A 19,982-nucleotide genomic window follows, 5' to 3' on the forward strand; every position below is an offset into this window, starting at 1 on the left:
AGAAGCAATCAATAAAAATACTAGATAGTTTGTACAATGTGTAATGTGATCACAGCAGCGCTCATGCCCCCTATCTATTATCACTGTTATGATTAATCCTCTAATCAACAAACTCATTGATAAGCTGAGGCGGGAATCGGAGAATGCTATGGGAACACTGAATGTGAAGACGGTGGGAAATCACAAATCCTGTACAGGGAGAGGCGTAGACTACAGTAGGAGTTCCTTGCCCCGCCTGTCGCTAGGCGGTGGCTGCTGTGCCCTCTGCTCTGCTATGACACACTCCCCGCTGGCACTCGGCTCAGGGACTGCACCTGTGTGTTGTGTGTGCGCGCGGGTGCGCTCACGTGACCGACGGGGGCTGTGGAATGTCAGGTTGTGCTCACCTGGCCACGTGACAGGGCCGCGACTTTGCGCTCACCTGCTGTTCCCCCCCTCGCGCCACCGCCAGCTTGGGAGGAGGCGCGCGCGCTCGGTACCTCTGAAGGCTGCACAGTTTCAGCTCGGGCGACACCATGGCTGAGATCGGAGCTCCTCCAGGTCCCACTCCCGCCGCCCTCGCCTACAGCGCGCCCACCCTCAACCTGCCCACCGGCCTGGACGTGCTGAGGACCTACACCGGCGCCTTCATATGCCTGGAGCTGGTAAGGGGGGGGGGGTTGTCTTGCTGACGTCTTGCTGTTCTGCCGGGGTAAAATTGCCGGGCTGAAAGGGACAAAGAATAAACGGGTAAAGAGGCGACACGGAGGAAAGGGGCAAAAAGGAAGACCGTCCCTGAGCGGGGGAGGGACAAGACGGAAGGCGGGAGGGCAGGAGGAAGAATGGGGCAGTGAGAAAATGTTAGCGATGAATGAATGGAGCAGTAAAGGTTTTCTCAAGAGCTGTGTGGTAAGCAGGTATCGAGCTCTTTCTAGCAATACAAAAACGTGCTGACCTGTGTTTATAGCCTGGTACTGCTAATTATGCTGTGGAAAGAAAAACTCTCTGGATCCTGGTGTTCAGCCGCTGCCAGATCAATCTGAGATTGCTCAACAGTTAGCTCTGCCTCTGCCCTAGGGTTAGAGTGGTATTTTGATGAATTCGGTAGATTGTATGTTTTTCTACTTTTTTACATCTTTTTTCCCCCTCCAGTCCTGTGCTTTTACAGCAAGAATCTTAGCTTGGATGTAGAAACTGAGACCTGCTGTTTTAATATGTGATCAATAAAAAGGAGAAAATGTCAGACAAAATTCTTGCCTGAGACCTGCAAAAATTGCTTCCCTACGAGCCCTCTTCCCCACTCACCCAATATAATGTCTGTATTTCCCATTTATGGGGCAACATACTAACTTGCCTAATTGTATTTTTTTTTGGGCAGTGGGGCTTCTCCCGGAAATACCCTGAAATGCTGAAATTTCAGGGGGTCCATGTGTTTTTCTGAAAAAATGTGCACGTTTGCTGCCTGACAGGTAGTAAAACTTCTGTGTGTGGCCTGCTGTGTGTGTGTGAAAATGTATTTATATTTCCTGGGCATACCAGATCATTCCAGACCCCAGTGGTTTTATACCTCCCTCCCTACCAGCAGGTGTAGGCATAGAACAAAACCTTGAGGCACTGCTACATAACCGAGAGTGCCACCTGCAGTCCCTCAGTCTTTCTCTGTCTCCAGCAGATGGTAGAGGTGAAAACCTGCAGTCTTGACTGGCCTGGAAGTTTGTGAAGTGGTGCAGCTCCCCGAGGTGGCAGGTTCTGATTGGTGGGCCATCCCTTGGGTTGAGCAAGGCGAATGGGGGGTTGGATACCCCTGGCTGTTTTCCAGGGCCCCTGATAGCCAGGGGACTGACTCGCTCTCGGCACCCCAAGGTCCCCTCCTGCCCGCAGCTGGACTCTCCAGGGAAGTATCCTCGCTGGGGATTTTTGCTTCTTTCTCTCTGTGGGTAAAGCAAAAAAAAAACCCTGCATTTGCTTCTGCGGAGAGTTTCCAATCTGGGGTAATCGGCCTGGGGGCCTGTAGCAGGGGTGGGAGTGGCTTATGTGGCGGATGCATTTTACGACCTTGTGTGCACGGTGGCCAGGAGTATGGTCTTGGTGATTGCTGCGCGATGACTCCCGTGACTGCACAGCTGGTCGGTAGACATTTCGTCCAAGACTCAGTTATGTAATATGCCTTTTAAGGAGAAGCTTTTCAGAGAAGATCTCTCTCAACTGATGAAGTCCCTGGGTGAAACCAAGGGCCTTAGACTGCCAGAAGACAAAAAGAACACAAAGAAGCCTTATTCATCTTGTCCGTGTTTCCGTGAGTCGAGACGTTTTCGGTCAGGCAGAGTGGCCTCCTGTTCAAGTTCCAAGCAGCCATCGGGTCGCCAGCTGTCCTTTCGGGGCTCTGGCAGATCCGCCAGTGATGGTGCTGGTCAGGAGGCTGGAGCTGGCAAGCTGTCCCAATGATGCCAGGCTGGCCCGCTCCTCTTTGATGGCGACAGGGGACAGGCTGTCCCTTTTTCACGAGGAATGAGTCAAAATCACCTCTGACCAGTGAGTTCTAGAGGTAGTGAAAAACGGTTACGCCTTAGAATTTTCGCAGCCTCCCGAAGAAGCCTTCCTGGAGTCACACTATTCTTCCCGAAACAATCAGCAAGCGATAGAGGGGACTCTTCGAAGATTGATAGCCCTGGACGCCATAGTGTCGGTGCCGCCCAACAAACAGGGGCAGGGAAGGTATTCCATTTCTTTTGTAGTGCCAAAAAATAAGGCCACCTTCTGCCCCATTTTGGATTTACAGAAGGTGAACGTGAGCCTGCGAGTGCCACGGTTCACCGTACACAGTGTCTGCATTCTGATTGCAGTGGTCCGGAAAAGTGAGTTCCTGGCATCCTTGGATCTGACGGAGGCCTATCTGCACAGTCCCATCCAGAAAGACCATCAGAAGTTTCTGCGCTTCAAAGTGCTGGGTCAGCATTTTCAGTTTCAGGCTCTCCCTTTTGGCCTAGCTACAGCCCCTCGAACGTTGACGAAGGTGATAGTAGTCGTGGCTGTGGCCCTGAGGAAGGAAGGAATGTTGGTCCATCCATACATGGACGATTGGCTCATCCATGAAAAGATGCAGACTGCATCAATCGGTACAGCGATTGATGCAGAGTCTGAGCAACTTGGGATGAGTGATCAACATGGAGAAGAGCCACTTAGTTGCCTCTCAGTCTCTCGAGAATCTAGGAGCCGGTTTCGAAACCCTGAATGGCCGATTGTTCTTGTCTGTGGACAGGGTACGAAAAGGTGTAGGAACAAGTCTCTTGTCTGCTGCGGCTACCAATACCATGGGTCTGGGACTATCTGCAGATCTTGGGTTCCATGTTATCGATGTTGGACCTGGTTCCGTGGGTCTTTGCTCATATGTGGCCCCTGCAGAAGGAGCTGTTATCCCGGTGGAAACTGGTGTCTGAGCAGTTTTTCCTTCCGCTCCCTCTTTTGAAGGAGGACAGGGACAGCCTGGATTGGTGGCTGTCAAAGACCAATTTGGGGAGAGGAATGGACCGAGAGATCCCGGATTGGGTAGTGGTGACCACGGATGCCAGCATCAAGGGATGGGGAGCCAATTGTCTGGGCTGTTCAGCTCAGGGCCTATGGTCATTGGCGGAGCAGACTTGGTCAATCAATCGATTGGAAATGAGCAGTCCGCAGAATGTCGGTCATGTTTCTGCTCCTGGTCCAAGTCGCATGGTGAGGGTGCTGTCAGACGATGCAACAATAGTAGATACATCAACCGCCAAGGAGGAACAAAGAACCACGTGGTGGCATCAGAAGCGCAGCTGCTCTTTGTGTGGGCGAAATGCTGTCTAGAAGGATTTGCGGTCTCCCACGTTGCAGGAGTCGACAATGTATAGGCAGATTTCTTGAGCCATCAACAGCTGGATCCCGGGGAATGGGAGTTGTCCCCGCAGGCGTGGATCCACATTTGTGCTAGATGGGGAACTCCTCAACTGGATCTTATGGCCACATGAGCCAATGCAAAGACAATGCAATTTTTTTTTTTAGTATGCCCATGGTCGACAAGGGTTCTGCTGTATGTCTTTCCCCCCCCCCCCCCCCCCATGCTTGCTCATAGGGCATGTGTGCTACAACACATAGAAGCACATCCAGGGATGGTGGTACTAGTAGCGCCCGAGCGGCCGCAGCGGCCATTGTTCGTGGATCTAGTCCATCTGGCGGTGGATAGTCCTCTTCAACTGTCTTATCTGCGGGGCTTACTGTGCCAAGGTCCCATATTTTCGGATCAGGAAGATCACTTTTGTCTTGCAGCATGGCTTTTGAGAGGTGATGTTTGCGCATGAAGGTATATTCAGAACCGGTGATTGCTACCCTTCTTCAGGCTAAGTGGCCAACTACCTCCCTGGCTTATGTCAGGGTTTGGAAGGTGTTTGAGGCCTGGTGTACACAAGTACGGTTTGGATTGTCTGGCTTCCGTTCCGCACATTTTGTCCTTCCTGTAGCAGGGTTTATCCAAGGGTCTGGCTTACAGTTCACTGAGGGTCCAGGATTTGGCTCTGGGCTGCCTTCGAGGCAGGGTCCAGGACAAGCCTTTGGCCTCTCATCTGGAGGTCATTAGTTTTCCGAAAGGAGTGAAGCATTTAAAGCCTCCAGTTAAAGATCTGCCCAGAATGGAATCTCAGTTTAGTATTGTGGGCTGTCTGTGAAGCTCCCTTTTGAGCCTTTACATCGGGCCACCCTAAAGGATCTTACTTTGAAGACAGTTTTTCTAGTGGTCATTTGCTCCACCAGACTAATTTTGGAGCTTCAGGCCCTTTCGTGTCATGACCCTTTCTTACGGATCTCCAGCGACAAGGTGTCCTTGCGTACTGTGCCTTCCTTTTTGCCTAAAGTGGTATCTGCCTTTCATGTTAATCAGATGGTGGAATTACCGGGCTTCCTGGAGTGGTCTCGGGATTCTACAATGGGCAGGGACCATCGCGTCTTGTTGCGTTATCTGAAGGTCACTAATTCTTTCTGATGTTAGACCACCTTTTTCAGTGGAGCAAAGAAAGGGGAAAGGGCATCAAAGGCTACCTTGGCCCACTGGTTTGCAAGGGCAACTCTGTCCCAACTGCCCTTAAAGCGCATTCCACACGGGCGCAAGCAACCTCTTGGGTGGAATGTCAGTTGCTTTCTCTCCAGGAGATTTGTAGGGCAGCTATCTGGTCCTCGGTCCATACTTTTACCAGCCATTATCGCCTGAATGTGTGCACTCCGGATTCAGCTAACTTCAGGGAAAGCATCCTTAGAGCGGGTCTTTCGGGTTCCTATCCAGTGAGGGAAGCTTTGGTACATCTCGCTGGTCTGGAATGATCTGAGTATGTCCAGGAAAGGAAAATTGGTTCTTACCTGCTAATTTTTGTTCCTGTAATACAGCAGATCATTCCAGAGACCCACCCCTGTATGGCTACTGAAGGACTGACTCCTGATTGGGTTTCTAATGCATTCTGTAAAAAAAAAAAAAAAAATTGTATTGAGAATTTTTAATCTGGTTGAGTTCCACAGTTCACTGTGGCATTGACCTGGTTCAGTTCGGGGTATTCCAACCCTAGTTTCTAGTTCAACCTGATATTAGGGGGTAAAATTTCTCTTGGGCTTGGTTACAGGTTAATACTGAGGGACTGCAGGTGACGCACTCGGTTATGTAGCAGTGCCTCAAGGTTTTGTTCTCTGCTTCCATCTGCTGGTAGGGAGGTATAAACCCACTGGTCTGGAATGATCTGCGTGCCGATATGCAGTATCGGCACGCATTAAACAAGCACTCATGATTGTCTGTTCTCCTAAAGCATGCTGATCCATCTCTCCCAGGCACCCAATTTTATATTTAAATGGACTGCCATGGTAAAAAGGAGGCACTAGGGACAATTGTGTGTCTCTAGTGCCGCCTCTGCATCAGGCGCCCAGGAGAGGTGACTGTCGGCGGGTTAGGAAAACAGACGCTCAGTTTTACAAGTGTCTATTTTCCTAACTCTGCACAGCCACGTAGAAAACAGACGCTTGTTAATTGAGCGTCTGTTTTCCTAACCTGACCACCTATTTATTTATTTTTTTAATTATGGTTCTCCCTTTTCAGTTCACCATGATATTAAATCAGAGGAACTACAGAGAAACAGTATTTTCTGCTTTTCTGTAAACTTCTGGGGCTCCTCAAGAGTTAATGCCTGCTCCAGGGCAGGCATTAATTTTTGGGAGTAAAAATGTGCGTGTTGGGCACACTTTTTTTTTTTTTTTTTTTTGTGTTTATTTTTGCATCCGGGGTAATAGCTAATAGCCTCATCAACATGAATTTACATGTGATGAGCTCTATTAGCGACGTGCTCACTCCTATTTGCATTGGGAGTTATGGACACGCACCCAAAACACGCGTCCAATTGTATGTTGAGCAGTGCATTGGCCGCAGTGTACAGTATTGCCATGGCCTGATGAGCTTCTGTGATGCAAAATGATGTACAGCAGCTCATCAATAAATGAAGTTTGAAAAACTGGCGTGCAGGAACATCTTTACATATTTGACGGTAACTGTGAAACAGTGTGTGGGTGTACATGTACGTGCATATGCTGCTCGTGCTAATGGATGTGTCAGTTTTATAACATATGCATATATATGCATTCATGGTACAAAAGCGGCTATATGAAGTACACATGTATACAATTTTATATGGACGTGTACATGTGTGTGCGCAAATGCCAACTCTACTGCCTAGATGGGGGGATTTTATTACGTGCGCCAACGCAATAGCCCTTTTTCCCCAGTTCGTTAACAGATTGGACTTCCTAACCCCCTTCTATTATGTAGCCTCCCTTTTAACCCCAAACCTTAAAACACCACTGACTTGCCTAATTTTTTAATTTCAATACGTATACGTCATCCATAGCAGAAGTAAAGTTACGGGGTAGGGGACTCCGGTGTGCACTTATGTGTGTAAATGTGTTCGCGCATGTTTCAAGGTAACTTCCTGGAATGCCACCACACCCTTTTTAATTCTTTTTTATTTGTGCGCATACTGGGAGATACGCATGTACTTGCGCACTTTTTAAAATCCGCACGGTGAGTGTCGGCCCGCGATGTGTATCTCCTGGCTTTGGAGCACATAGAGCTTTTAAAATCGACCTTATAGTTATCTTTCTAGAGAAAAAAAAAATATCTCATTGAGGTATAGGTAACTGTTTTCCACTGTCCGAGGAGAAAGTGATTTAACTGTTGCATATAATGGTTTTAAATTTAGAATGACACAAAATAGATATCTATATATCTATCCATATTTACAAGTATTGGACACATGGTAACACACAAGGAGTTGAATACACACATTTTCAATACTTGTGAGCAGAAACGCAGATTGTCAAGCCTTCAGTCCCAGCTAGTGTCCAGTCTCCCATCTTTCATAAACATTTCTAATTCAATTACCTTAAAATACAAACAGTCAATAGTAAATCACTCATATCTTACTTGAATCATTAAGGGTGGGGACCATGCTGACTGAGTTTTTCTACAGTGCCTGCATTAAGAAATTTAAATATCAATAGGGAAAAGAGGTTTGAAGAGGAATTATAAATGTTTATGAAAAATGCATAAATGGACATTATTTTGGGTTCATGATTGGCACTACTGTTCACAAGTTTCAATTGTGCTAATTTAACCCTTTTGTCTGAATTACGCATGAATGTGCATTCTCTATTTAAAAAAGAAAAAAAAGCAAGCATCAATTTAGTCTAGATAAGGGTGGTGTATGCTGTAGGGCTATATGGTATTTGTGTAATCGTGAGATTAGACCATAGAGCTCTGAACCTGGAAACGATGGTTGAATTCTCTGATCTTTCCCCCCATCCCTGTGTATACTTGAGTGATCTGCACTCTGACTTACATGTAAGTTATCTATGGCAGGATATTGCAACCATATGCATTTTCTATGGTGTTGCAAACGATGGTCACTTCCACTCTTCTGCTTTTGTTTTCTGGCCCACATGCATCACCTCACTTCCACCCTGTGGTGTGCATTTTAAAAAATGCAGCCTTGTTTTCTGCCTTGCAGACTTCTCCTTTCCTCTTAGTTCCCTGCAATATTTTGAGGTTGGCACCATGCTGGTTTCAGAACTCTCATGCCCAGTATGGGACCATGTTGGAGTAGGCCGGCTTCCATCTACAAGCCTATGGCTTGGTTTGGTGTGAACAGTAAAGGGGGTGGGGTAGTTGGGAAAAGCCCCTTCCCTTCTCTGGAACTAAATTGTGTAGCCAGTTTTCTTCTTTCCTCCCTCCCCCTCTCCATACTGATGCTGAACCCAGAACAGCTCCACAAATGGGAGGAAGACTGTGAGGGAGCCAGCAGGGTGCCAGGCTATGAGAAATATGTTTTTATTCCCTTTCTCTTTGGTCACTATGCAGTGCACTAGAATTGGAGGGGGAGATGTCTTGCTGACTGACTGGGAATCTTTGGGTGTGGTGAAATATTTATGGAAGGATGATTCAAGGAAGGGAGCGAGAGGTGTTGCATCTTGAAGCAATGCATAATTGTAGTGTGCACCTCCGCCCCATTGGGTCCTCCCTCTCACAGTATCAGAGGGGGAACCACACCAGGGTGCCAGTCTCTGTTATTTTGAGAAAGTAACCAGCCAATCGCTGGCATCAAAAAGATTGAGAAACATTTCAGTTCCTTGCATATAAGGATTCTCTGTGTTTATCACTTGCCTTCTCAAATTCTGTCACCGTTTCTGCTTCCATGCATCCAGCACTCTTTCTGTAAAAAAAAAAATAAATAAATACTTTCTAGTGTTACTCCTGAAACTCTCTTGATCTAGAACTTCCTTTCCACTGATAAATATTTGCTGTTTGTGCATTATTTTTACCTTTTCAGGTATGTAAATGTCTCTATGATAGCCCCTTTTAAGGCTCTCAAGTCTTATACAAAAAAAGTGTAAAAACACAAAATATTAAGACTAAAGAGGTAATATAGGAATAAGACCATAATAAGAAATAGCAAGAAATGGTCAAATTGATATTTTGAACAATTGTCACTTCTGCTTTATTTGGGAAAGCTGATTCATTAACAAGGTATCTTGTTAATGAATCAAAAGACAGAAAATATGCTTTCCTTTTCCCTGCTAGAACAGGTGGGATTATCCCATTCCTCTGCTGTTGGAGACAAAAGGCACATCCTTTTCATGACCACACTTCTGGTTATAAAAGAGGAAGTGGCTGTAAGCCCTTATCAGTGGACAAGGATGCTTTGACTCGTTGAGTCTCCCAGAGTCAGGATACAGCCCCAGCTTGGTTGAGCCTTAAGCTCCTTGGGGAGCAATCTCTTGTAGCTGCTTACCCCAGTAGAGCTGCCTCCCAGGTGCCCCCCCCCCCCTCACCCTATAGTTACAGGCACCTGGGGGTGGTTTTCCCAGCTCCCAAGGGATTGAGGATTCCCCATAGGGCAGGGCTTTCCAAACGTGTCATGGTGACCCAAGAGCCAGTGGAGTTTTCAGGATATCCACAATGAATATGCATGAAGTAAATTTGCATATCATAGAGACTCAGTATACGCAAATATACTGAGATCGCTCAGAGGTGGCCCATGCTACATCCTGCCAGGGATTTTCACCAGATTTTGTACCAGTAATTTCTCACAGGACAAGCAGGATGGTAGTCCTCACATATGGGTGACATCATCAGGATGGAGCCCAATCAATGAAAACTTCTATCAAAGTTTCCAGAACTTTGACTGGCCCCTAATGGACATGCCCAGCATGGTACCTACCCTGCAGCCAGCAGGGGTCCCCCTTCAGTCTTCTTTTTTCCGCGTAGCAGTAGCCTCACGGTTTAGGAGCTCTGAAGAGATTCCTGACAGGAATTTTCCTCTCGGAATTAATTAAACTTAAATTGCCCCTCAGGGGTCCCTCCTCTAACTTTTCTCAGGTCACGGTACTCCGGTAAGTTTTTTAACAGTCTTCTGTCGATTACTGTCGAGTTTGGCCCTCGCGGCCTACTGGCCGTCGACTGTACCGCGGCTCGATTTTTTTCTATGGCCATGGTGTCTGGGTTCCGTCGGTGCCCGGACTGTACTCACACCATGTCTATCACAGACCCCCATGGAGTCTGTGTAATGTGTTTAGGCTGTGAGCATGATGTCCTGACTTGCACCAAATGTGCCCTCATGACACCAAAAGATCGCAAAGCCAGAATGGAGAAGATGGAACTCCTCTTCCGTGCTCAGACCCAGACGCCATCCATCGCATCGACGTCATCGGAACCGGCATCGTTTACCGTCTGGTGACCGTCCGCCATCGACGTCTTCACGGCCATCGACGCCCGCGACTCCCACTCAGGATCGAGGGGATCGCAGGGAGAAACATCGCCATCGACATCGTAGGACTCAGACCGTCGAGGGAGCGAAATCATCGACCTCGCCACCGTCAAAAAAGCCCCGTCCAGGAAAGGCACCGACCATTCCTGCGACCGGGTCACCGAGGCCACCCTCACCTGATCGGGGTTTGGGAGTCGCGATTCCGCCTGTAAAGGTGGTCCCTCCGACTGTGCCTCTGCCTCCCTCTTCTGTTCCGGAGCCGGGGCTGCTTGCTCCAGGTCTCCGAGAAGAACTGGACCGGCTGGTTCAGGAGGCCATCGACAAGGCGATGCAATGGCTCCAGGTTCCTCTGACACAGACACCAGCACAGAGTGTGGAACCGGTCACCGACCTGATTGCAACAGTGCTGGCACCGCTGCTATCCCAGATGGAGGCGCTCATGACCGCCCTTCCACCGGTGGTTCCCGGGTCTCCGATGGCTCCGGTGCCCTCCCCATTGACAACTTCATCAGGAGGAGAAACACCGTTCCGTATTCCTCCATCGGGAGTACTGCCTCAGCCATCGATGCCGATTCGTCCCTCGCCACCGATTCATCCATTGCCGATATGTCCATCGGCGCCATCGATGCCTTCGATGCCGGCACCAATACCTTCCACGCCATCTTCAGTGCCCCCGGTGATTCCTCCGATTTTCTCGGAGCCTCGACCGGGGCCTTCGGGTATCCAACCCCCTTCTCGTCCTACAGGTCAGTCTGCTGATCCTTATGACACCTGGGGTGATGATACTTCCACAGACACCGATGACTTACCTTCACCTCCTTCTCCTACTGAAAGTAGGAAGTGTTCTCCTCCAGAGGACCTTTCTTTCATTAATTTTGTGAAGGAAATGTCTGAGTTGGTCCCTTTTCAACTTCAGACAGAACAGGATTATAGGCACCAGATGATGGATTTGCTCCAATTCCTGGATGCCCCTAAAGTGATCACTTCTATTCCCATTCATCAGGTTCTTCTTGACCTCCTCAAAAAGAACTGGAAGAACCCTGGATCCATTGCTCCATTTCACAGAAAGGCTGACACTACCTATTTAGTGCAGTCAGTCCCTGGCTTTCAAAAATCTCAGCTCGACCACCACTCAGTTGTGGTAGAATCGGCTCAAAAGAAAGCAAAAAGGAAGAAGCCTCACTCATCTACCCCTCCTGTTAAGGAACAGAAGTTCCTAGACAATATTGGTCGACGAGTGTTTCAAGGGGCCATGCTCCTCTCCCGAATTGCTGCTTACCAGCTGTATATGACCCAATATGATAGGGTCATCTTCAAACAGATACAGGACTTCTCTGAAACCCTGCCTGAACAATTCCAAGACCAGCTTCAAACCCTGGTAAACAAGGGGTTTGAGGCAGGAAAACATGAGATAAGGACATCTTATGATATCTTCGACACCTCTACTAGAGTGTCTGCAGCTGCTATTTCGGCAAGACGATGGGCCTGGCTCAAATCTTCTGACCTTCGCCCAGAAGTACAAGACCGGCTATCTGACCTACCATGTGTAGGAGACAATCTGTTCGGTGAACAGATCCAGCAAATGGTGGCTGAATTAAAGGACCATCATGAGACCCTTAAACAGCTCTCATCAATATCTTCCGACTTCTCCTCAAGGCAGCCCTTCAGAAAGGACTCTAAGAAGTCGTTCTTCCATCCAAGGAAGTCCTATCCTCCACCAGCAAGGTCCCGAACTACGAGACCTTATCAAAAGCCTCAGCCTTGCCAAGCCCGAAAGCAAAAGCCACAAGCAGCTCCCCAGCCGGAGCCTACTTCAGGTTTTTGACTTCCACTTGGAGACCAGCAGCCTGATTCCTCTGCCAAGCATACCAGTGGGAGGTGCTTATGCCACTTTCACAACATGTGGCAATCAATCACAACCGACCAATGGGTGCTAGCAATCATTGCTCAGGGTTACCACCTAAATTTTCTCGCTCTACCACCGGACTCACCACCTCTGCAGGTGTGGAGAGTATCCGACCACTCTGTCCTTCTGGAGCAGGAAAAGTTCAAGATGGTAACATTGGGCTCGCTTCTACCTCTTCTACAAAGAGGAGACTGGCTCTGCTCTCTGGACCTCCAGGACACATACACACACATTGCTATCACTCCAACTCATCGCAAGTACCTCAGGTTTTTAGTAAGCCCAAAGCACTATCAATATCGAGTGCTTCCCTTCGGCCTAGCGTCTGCACCACGAGTCTTCACCAAATGCCTCGTAGTTGTCGCAGCTTTCCTCAGGAAAGAAGGTGTTCATGTCTATCCCTATCTGGACAACTGGTTAATCAGGGCTCCAAACCAGCAAGCCGCTCAGTCGTCCCTCGATTTAACCCTACACACTCTAATTTTACTAGGATTTCTCGTCAATTACGGGAAATCCTATTTAATCCCATCTCAAACCTTGTCATTCATTGGGGCAGACTTGGACACTTTGCAGCAAAAGCCTTTCTACCTCGACAATGAGCGCTAACACTAGTGGCCCTCGCTCACCAGTTGCAGTCTCAACATAACAGCAACAGCTTGCCAATTCCTCGTCCTGCTGGGACACATGGCGTCCTCCGTCCATGTTACACCAATGGCCTGCCTGGCCATGAGACTCATGCATTGGACTCTGAGGTCACAATGGATTCAAGCTGTTCAGCCTCTTGACCAATGTCCACATCACCAACTCTCTCCGTCTGTCTCTCGCCTGATGGAAAGATCATACCAATCTCCAGGGACTGCCTTTTCAAGTGCCAGATCCTCAATTCATTCTCGCCACAGACGCTTCTAACCTCAGGTGGGGAGCCCACGTGGACAATCTACAGACACAAGGGTCTTGGTCTCCAGAAGAAGCCAAACATCAGATAAACTTCCTAGAACTTCGACCAATGCGATATGCTCTCAGGCATTCCTGAAAAGCCCTATCAAATCACGTCATCCTGATTCAGACTGACAACCAGGTGGCCATGTGGTACATCAACAAACAGGGAGGCACAGGCTTCTTTCTCCTGTGTCAGGAAGCTGCACAGATTTGGGCGGAAGCGCTCTCCCACTCGATGTACCTCAGGGCCACCTACTTGCCGGGAGTGAACAATGTCTTGGCAGACAAACTGAGTCACGTCTTCCAGCCACAAGAGTGGTCTCTCAACCCCTCGGTAGCGACCTCAATCTTTCGACAATGGGGACACCCCCAGACAGACCTCTTTGCGTCCCCTCAGAACCACAAAATGGACAATTACTGCTCTCTCATTCGAAGCGAGCGCTCTCAGCCCAGAGATGCATTCTCCCTCTCATGGGCAACCGGTCTGCTCTATGCATTCCCTCCACTTCCTCTTCTCTCAAACTCTCGTGAAGCTGCGTCAGGACAAGGGAACCATGATCCTGATAGCACCTCACTGGCCACGTCAAGTGTGGTTTCTCATACTTCAGGATCTCTCCATCTGCAGGCACATTCCCTTGGGAACGGACCCGCATCTGATCACTCAAAACGACGGATGCCTATGCCATCCCAATCTTCAGGCCTTGTCCCTGACGGCATGGATGTTGAAAGGTTAATCCTTCAACCACTTAACCTTTCAGATTCAGTTTCTCGTTTCCTGATTGCTTCACGGAAGCCTTCCACAAGAAAATCTTATTCCTATAAATGGAAAAGGTACACATCATGGTGCACTTCGCAGTCCCTTGATCCCTTTTCCTGTCCAATCCCAAGATTTTTGGACTATCTCTGGCATTTGTCAGAATCAGGTCTAAAGACCTCGTCCATCACAATGCATGACAGTGCAGTAGCCGCCTTCCATAAAGGTGTCGGGGATGTCCCTATTTCGGTACAACCCCTCGTGACACGCTTTTTGAAGGGCTTGCTCCATATCAAGCCACCTTTACGTCCTCCGGCCCCTTCTTGGGACCTTAATCTGGTTCTCGGTCGGCTCATGAAACCAGCATTCGAGCCTCTTCACGCCTGTGACCTAAAATATCTCACATGGAAAGTGATTTTTCCTTTTGGCTATCACTTCAGCTTGCAGGCCCTAGTTACCTATCCTCCTTACACTAAACTCCTGCAGGACTGGGCGGTACTCCGAACTCACCCTAAGTTTTTACCTAAGGTAATTTCGGAGTTTCACATTAATCAATCCATCATACTGCCTACCTTCTTTCCCAGGCCCCATTCTAATCCAGGGGAACAGGCTCTGCATACCCTTGACTGTAAATGGGCTCTAGCTTTCTATCTAGACCATACAGTTGCCCACAGAAAGAGCACTCAGTTATTTGTCTTTCCATCCCAACAAATTAGGGCAACCTGTGGGTAAGCAGACTCTCTCCTCCTGGTTGGCGGACTGCATATCTTTTTGCTACCAGCAAGCAGGCATTCCTTTTCAAGACCGTGTTAAAGCACACTCTGTGAGGGCCATGGCGACTTCAGTAGCACACCCACGATCAGTGCCGCTTCCTGACATTTGCAGGGCTGCCACCTGGAATTCTCTCCATACTTTCGCAGCCCACTATTGCTTGGACAAAGCTGGAAGACAAGATTCCATCTTCGACCAGTCTGTCCCGCGTAACTTATTTCCAACATGACGTACCTACACCCTTCCGCCTGCCCGGTGGGGTTCAGGATACCCTCTACCAAATTCCACCCCAGTTGTTGTGCCTGTTGCATGCCATTGGGTACATTTGGTGCATGTTCGGACATCCTCAGCTCGGTACTCACCCATATGTGAGGACTACCATCCTGCTTGTCCTGTGAGAAAGCAAATGTCCCCTCTTGGACTAGGAGAAAAAAGGCCAAGAGACTCCTGGAAATCTTAAGGAAGGTACAGGTCCTAACCAGGAAAGACACAGAAGAAGTAAAAAAAAAACAAAAATCCTCTTTGCCTGTACTCTCTTCCAGCCCTGTGAAGGAGCTGGCAGGGCAGTGCCCCTCTCTCCTGATCTAGGCTGGAGTCTAAAGTTGGAGAGAACACCAAAAATGTTCCTGAATTTTCCAACAGAAACTCCAAAATGTCACACTAATACCTAAACTCCTCCTCACTTATAATACAGGAGTTCACTATTCCAGGCAGTCTCAGCAGAGATGCTGTTAGGAATGGAATGCCCCTCTCCTATGCTCTCTAACCCCAAGGTAGAATTAGAGCCCTCTCGTGGAGACCCAAAGGGTCTCTATTCAACTATGCTGAAGGCTCATAAAAGATCAACTTCATTAGCCTATATTAGGGTCTAGAAGCTATTTGTCTTTATGCTGGGAGAGTGGAGTTCCCACAGTTAAGGCAGATATTCCTCAAATCCTAGAATTTTTACAAAAGGGTCAGTGTTTACTGAAGAGGATGTGGGGGAGGTACCCGTACTGGAGAAGGTTTTCATGGGTAATGATTCAGATGGACTGAACCAAATCACGGTGAACCTAGAAGATGGTAGGCCTGATTGACAAACTGAAGAGTAGTAAATCACCTGGACCAGATGGTATACACCCCAGAGTCCTGAAGGAACTAAAAAATGAAATTTCAGACCTATTAGTAAAAATTTGTAACCTATCATTAAAATCATCCATTGTACCTGAAGACTGGAGGATAGCTAATGTAACCCCAATATTTTAAAAGGGCTCCAGGGGTGATCTGGGAAACTACAGACCAGTTACCTGACTTCAGTGCCAGGAAAAATAGTGGAAAGTGTTCTAAACATCAAAATCATAGAACATATAGAAAGACATGGTTTAATGGAACAAAGTCAGCATGGCTTTACCCAAGGCAAGTCTAGCCTCACAAATCTGCTTCACTTTTTTGAAGGAGTTAATAAACATGTGGATAAAGGTGAACCGGTAGATGTAGTGTACTTGGATTTTCAGAAGGCGTTTGACAAAGTTCCTCATGAGAGGCTTCCTTCTTGGATTACAAACTGGGAGTAGGATTAAATGGACAATTTTCTCAGTGGAAGGGAGTGGGCAGTGGTGTGCCTCAGGGGTCTGTATTGGGACCCTTACTTTTCAATATATTTATAAATGATCTGGAAAGAAATACGTCGAGTGAGATAATCAAATTTTCAGATGATACAAAATTGTTCAGAGTAGTTAAATCACAAGCAGATTGTGATAAATGCAGGAAAACCTTGTGAGACTAGAAAATTGGGCATCGAAATGGCAGATGAAATTTAATGTGAAGAAGTGCAAGGTGATGCATATATGGAAAAATAACCCATGCTAGAGTTACACAACGTTAGGTTCCATATTAGGCACCCAAGAAAAAGATCTAGGCATCATAGTGGATAACACATTGAAATCATCAGTTCAGTGTGCTTCGCAAGTCAAAAAAGCAAACAGAATGTTGGGAATTATTAGAAAGGGAATGGTGAATAAAATGGAAAATGTCATAATGCCTCTGTATCGCTCCCTGGTGAGACCGCACCTTGAATACTGTGTACAGTTCTGGTCGCTGTATCTCAAAAAAGATATAATTGCAATGGAGAAGGTACAGAGAAGGATGACCAAAATGATAAGGGGAATGGAACAGCTCCCCTATGACGAAAGACTAAAGAGGTTAGGACTTTTCCGCTTGGAGAAGAGATGTCTGAGGGGGAATATGATAGAGGTGTTTAAAATTATGAGAGGTCTAGAACAGGTAGATATGAATCGGTTATTTACTCTTTCAGATAATAGACTAGGGGGCACTCCATGAAGTTAGCATGTGGCACATTTAAAACTATTCAGAGAAAGTTCTTTTTCACTCAATGCACAATTAAACTCTGGAATTTGTTGCCAGAGGATGTGGTTAGTGCAGTTAGTATAGCTGTGTTTAAAAAAGGATTGGATAAGTTCTTGGAGGAGAAGTCGTCCATTACCTGCTATTAATTAAGTTGACTTAGAAATTAGCCACTGCTGCTATTAGCAACAGTAACATGGAATAGACTTAGTGTTTGGGTACTTGCCAGGTTCTTATGACCTGGATTGGCCACTGTTGGAAACAGGATGCTGGGCTTGATGGACCCTTGGTCTGACCCAGCATGGCATGTTCTTATGTCTGCTCAAGAGCTTAGCCCTAAACTCTTTGAGGGTGCACGTAGCAGCCATATCCTGCTACAGGGGCCATGATAAAGGTATCCAGGTTACCACACAGCCAGATGTGCCCTTTTAAGGTGGAGCGATGCCGGTATGACTGCCCTTCAGACCGATCGTTCCTCATTGGGACCTTAATCTGGTTCTTAAAGCATTAGTAGATGTGCCATTTGAGCCCTTGAAGAAAGCATCCATCATGGATCTGTCATTAAGGACAGCCTTCTTGGTAGCAAGTTGCTCAGCCAGATGCATTTCAGGGTTGTAGGCCCTTTCATGCAGAAAGCCCTACTTAATAATATTTCCGCATTTAGTCCCTTTTAAGCCAGTACCTTAATTCCTTCTGAAGGTTATGTTTCCCTTCCATCTGAATCAGGCAATGGTGCTGCTAAGTTTCAGAAAGAGGAAATATAAAGAGGTGGATAATAATCTTCACGTTTTGGATATACACTGGGAAATAAGATATATGAAGGTGACAAAATTATCCAGGAAATCTGACAGGCTGTTCATGGTTTTTGGCAGACCTTGTAAGAGGCAATGCAAACAAGATGGATCAAAGAGACCATCTCTTTGGCAAATATGCTGAAAAGTAGGCAAGTGCTGGTAGTGCTTTGCACCCACTCTGCTTGAGTGGGTGCAAAGCACTACCAGCACTACAAGCACTACCATGTTGGGTAAATCCATGTTGCTTCTTGGGCAGAAGCAACATGGATTTACCCAAAGGGAAGTCTTGACTAACAAATCTGCTTCATTTCTTTTGAAGGGATTACTAAACATGTGAATAAAAGTGAACCAGTAGATGTAGTGTACTTGGATTTTCAGAAGGCATTTGACAAAGTTCCTCATGAGAGGGTTCTAAGAAAACTAAAAAGTCATGGGATAGGAGGCGATGTCCTTTCGTGGATTACAAACTGGTTAAAAGACAAGAAACAGAGATTAGGATTAAATGGTCAATTTTCTCAGTGGAAAATGGTAAACAGTGGAGTGCCTCAGGGATCTGTACTTGGACCCGTGCTTTTATATATATATATATATATATATATATATATATATATAATATGTGTGTGTATGTATATGTGGGTGTGTGTGTATGAGATCTGGAAAGGAATACGATGAGTGAGGTTATCAAATTTGCGGACGATACAAAATTATTCAGAGCAGTTAAATCAGAAGCGGATTGTGATACATTACAGGGAGGGTCTTGCAAGAGTGGAAGATTGGGCATCCAAATGGCAGATGAAATTTAACGTGGATAAGTGCAAGGTGTTGCATATAGGGAAAAATAACCCTTGCTGTAGTTACACGATGTTAGGTTCCATATTAGGAGCTACCACCCAGGAAAAAGATCTAGGCATCATAGTGGAAAATACTTTAAAATTATTGGCTCAGTGTGCTCCAGCAGTCAAAAAATCAAAGAGAATGTTAGGAATTATTAGGAAGGGAATGGTTAATAAAACGGAAATTGTCATAATGCCTCTATCGCTCCATGGTGAGACTGCACCTTGAATACTGTGTACAATTCTGGTCGCCGCATCTCAAAAAAGATATAGTTGCGATGGAGAAGGTACAGAGAAGGGCAACCAAAATGATAAAGGGGATGGAACAGCTCCCCTATGAGGAAAGGCTGAAGAGGTTAGGGCTGTTCAGCTTGGAGAAGAGACGGCTGAGAAGGGGATATGATAGAGGTCTTTAAGATCATGAGAGTTCTTGAACGAGTAGATGTGAATCTTATATTTACACTTTCGGATAATAGAAGGACGAGAGGGCATTCCATGAAGTTAGCAAGTAGCACATTTAAGACTAATCAAAGAAAATTCTTTTTCACTCAACACACAATTAAGCTCTGGAATTTGTTGCCAGAGGATGTGGTAAGTGCAGTTAATGTAGCTGGGTTCAAAAAAGGTTTGGATAAGTTCTTGGAGAAGTCCATTAACTGCTATTAATCAAGTTTACTTAGGGAATATCCACTGCTACTAATTGCATCAGTAGCATGGGATCTTCTTAGTGTTTGGGTAATTGCTAGGTTCTTGTGGCCTGGTTTGGCCTCTGTTGGAAACAGGATGCTGGCCTTGATGGACCCTTGGTCTGACCCAGCATGGCAATTTCTTATCTTCTTAAGTGAAATCTGCAGCTTGGCAACTTGGTCATTCTGCACTCGTTTTCCAAGCACTACAGAATGGACGTACAGGAAATGGAGGAAGTTGCTTTTTGGAACTGGGGTTCTTAAGACAGCCCTGTTTTCCTTCCATCTGGCCTAGGGGGTAGCTTTGGTATCTCCCAACAGTGATGAATTAGTCTAGCAGGCAAAAAGGTAGGTACAATAGTTCTTACCTGATGATCTTCTTTCCTTGAGTCCTGGTAGACTCAGTGTAGGCTCCACCCAGGAATTACAGGGGCCACAAGCAGAATCACACAAGGTGACTAGACTCTTTCCCTCTTCCTCCTTTCCTTCCCCTCTTTTCTCTCCCCTGAGGTAGAGTAATTGTAAGGGACCAAAAAAAGGGGGGAGAAATGGTAAATAAAGATGGCAAAGAAAGGAGTCCTTGTCCAATTAATTCGGCAGGAGGCAAATGACAAGGGCCTATGCCTCTCCTTCTTTTATGATCAGAAGTGAGGTCATGAAAAGGGTG

The 19,982-nt window shown here is 46.8% G+C and overlaps 1 protein-coding gene across 2 annotated transcripts in view; it reads left to right on the top strand.

The window, feature by feature from the left end:
- Positions 1-289: 289 nt before the first annotated feature.
- The window catches only part of MAL2 (mal, T cell differentiation protein 2), a 110,905-nt gene continuing 91,212 nt past the window's right edge, over positions 290-19,982 (top strand). Inside the window, exon 1 of one of the 2 annotated variants that reach the window (XM_029591942.1) lies at positions 290-644. In XM_029591942.1, coding sequence (XP_029447802.1) covers positions 516-644 — 129 coding nt within the window. In that variant the 5' untranslated portion in view covers positions 290-515. The remainder of the gene's footprint in view (positions 645-19,982) is intronic. The other variant, XM_029591943.1, reaches the window with a different exon arrangement.

Source organism: Rhinatrema bivittatum, chromosome 2 (assembly GCF_901001135.1).
Source record: "Rhinatrema bivittatum chromosome 2, aRhiBiv1.1, whole genome shotgun sequence".
NCBI lineage: Eukaryota > Metazoa > Chordata > Amphibia > Gymnophiona > Rhinatrematidae > Rhinatrema > Rhinatrema bivittatum.